This window comes from Danio aesculapii, chromosome 2, assembly GCF_903798145.1.
Source record: "Danio aesculapii chromosome 2, fDanAes4.1, whole genome shotgun sequence".
Lineage (NCBI taxonomy): Eukaryota > Metazoa > Chordata > Actinopteri > Cypriniformes > Danionidae > Danio > Danio aesculapii.
In genome coordinates this window covers 48,693,589-48,696,014 of record NC_079436.1, presented here as the reverse complement: position 1 = coordinate 48,696,014, position 2,426 = coordinate 48,693,589, and the positions used below count along the sequence as shown (strand labels likewise).

The 2,426-nt window shown below is 39.9% G+C and overlaps 1 protein-coding gene across 1 annotated transcript in view; it reads left to right on the top strand.

Annotated features, from left to right (window-relative positions):
• Nucleotides 1-204: 204 nt before the first annotated feature.
• The window catches only part of si:dkeyp-94g1.1 (uncharacterized protein LOC797092 homolog), a 9,162-nt gene continuing 6,940 nt past the window's right edge, over nt 205-2,426 (top strand). The window contains exons 1-2 of the mRNA XM_056469589.1: nt 205-556; nt 632-964. Coding sequence (XP_056325564.1) covers nt 205-556; nt 632-964 — 685 coding nt within the window. The remainder of the gene's footprint in view (nt 557-631; nt 965-2,426) is intronic.

Sequence of the window (2,426 nt, the reverse complement as noted above, 5' to 3'; positions counted from 1 at the left end):
TCAGTACTTATAATTTATTAATATTACTCAATAATTCAATGAATAAATCAGTTTAACAACGTCATCTTAAAATAAAGTGTAATCCAAAATTATCTACTGTCATTATGGCAAGAACTGTTAAACAGCATCTGGGAAATATTTCACCGGAGAGCTAATCATTTTGACCTTAACCACATATGAATCACTTCCGCAGGGCTTTTGAGAATGACTTCTGGGCTTTATCGAGATTACTACTTTATAAATGGAAGATTGTCATGGCCAGAGGCTCAGAGTTACTGCAGAGCGAAGTACACTGATCTGGCTACTGTAGAGAGCATGGATGATGTGAACAGGCTGGTAAGTTCAGTGGGTGCTGGATACAGTGGATCAGTGTGGATTGGACTGAAGAGGGTAACACAGAAACGTTGGGGCTGGTCTTATGGAGATGACACAATCGCACAGTACACTGCTTGGCAAAATGGAGAACCATCGAGTACAAATGAATGTGGCTTCTTGGCTTACGGAAACTGGCGTACTTATAAATGCTCAGATTTGATTTACTTTGCATGCTACAATGGTGAGTTACAAGTTTGACACTTGATTATTTCATTTAGCTGAGAATGGAGACTTGTGAACCTATTTTTGAATGCAGGCACTGGATACACCATGTTAACTATGTGGATGAATTGGACCGATGCTCAAAGCTACTGCAGACAGCATTACATAGACCTGCCCACAATCCACAACTCTGCAGAACTGACGCAGATAAACAGTGCCGTTTCATTTAGTGCGTGGCTTTGGATTGGTCTGTTCAAGGACTCCTGGGAATGGTCTGACAAATGGGACTGGTTCTTCAGATTCTGGGCAGCAGGTCAACCATCCCAGAGTGCAGGATCTGGTGACTGTGCCGGCATGTCATTGACTAAATCTGGCAAATGGGCTTCATACAGCTGTAGCCTACAGCAGCCTTTTATCTGCTATGGAGGTGAGTGTTTCTCCTTTCTTGAAATGACATTTTAGTGGTTGATGTTTTTTGGTGTATATAGTGTCTTTTTTAACAGGAAAGTGTTTGCATGCGTAAAAACAATGTGAAAACTGTTCATTCTAATTGCTTGGTGGTTAAAAATTGCTTTTCCACAAGCTTTTTTATTTGATTTGTAATTTTAGCACCTCTAGAGCTGTAGTTATAAGCAGATTTCCCAGCTGTGTTCATTTCCTGCTTACCCCCATGCCAACACTTCAATTCGCAACACTTCAACATCCACTTTGAATAATTTTGAAAGCTTAAAGTTCTCTTACTCCAATTTTATGTAATAAGTTATAAGCCATGAAGATATTTTAAGTGAAGTTTATTTATAAACTAGTTTCAGGAGGATCACAGGCTTATGATTGCTTGCGGCTGGTCCCGCATTATCCAATTTATGATGACCAACCAGACCCTAAGTTCCAAATAACAGCCATCTTCGTTTTGAAGACTCCCCCCTTCCACCCCTACTCCTCCTCCTCCTCTTTTCCTAGATGGGTGGCACAGTGGCCCAGTGGCTATCACTGTTGCCTCACAGCAAGAATGTATCTGGTTCTAGACCTTACCGGGTCAGCCAACGTTTCTGTGTAGACTTTACACTTTCTCCCCGTGCTCACGTGGGTTTCCCCGGGTTCCCTGGTTTCCTCCCACCGTCCAAAAACATGCAACTTAAGTTGATTGACTAATCCAAATCAGCACCATAGACATGCTCCTAGTAAGTAGTTATCTCTTAAGAGCAATCACTATCTGTTCATTAGCTACTGCAGCAAGGGAGTTCTCGAGATCTACCTGAGCTCAAACACCCTCTCGCCTTGCAAATGGGAGGGAGCCCCAGGCTCAAGGATCTTATGAGCTCAGGGCTCTCTCCCGGGACAGCATGCCAAACAAGCTTTATAATCAATCATCAGCTAAGTGTGAACTCTTGAAATACAGTTCAGTTTTAACGATGACAATTGCGCTTACTTAAGTGCACTTCGAAACATTTACTTATGCCATTTTGAACACGGTCATGGCTTAAAAATGATGATTTACAATTTAACATCAAAGTTCAGGAATCACTTCATTTATTTCCTGCTTCTTCTGATGCTAAAGATAATGTTGTTGATTGGAAAATGTACCCTTGATTGCAGGGCTCTACGGTAACTTTTTTATTAGGAGCAGTCAAAAAGTTAGTAGCAACGACTATATTTTATTTTTTACTCCTTAAACGATGCAATATTATTGTGCCACATAACATACAAAAGTATGGAGAGCATGAGAAAATAAAATAGAGAAATAAAGCTTTAGATAAACATTTTAATATTTTCTGTTTCAGAAAAAGTTATAAACAGGCTGTTCTTAAAAATAAAACCATGCTCTAATTTTTATGCTACTACACAATGTACTGATGTCAAAGTGTGGTGCTCAGAAATATTTAAAGGAT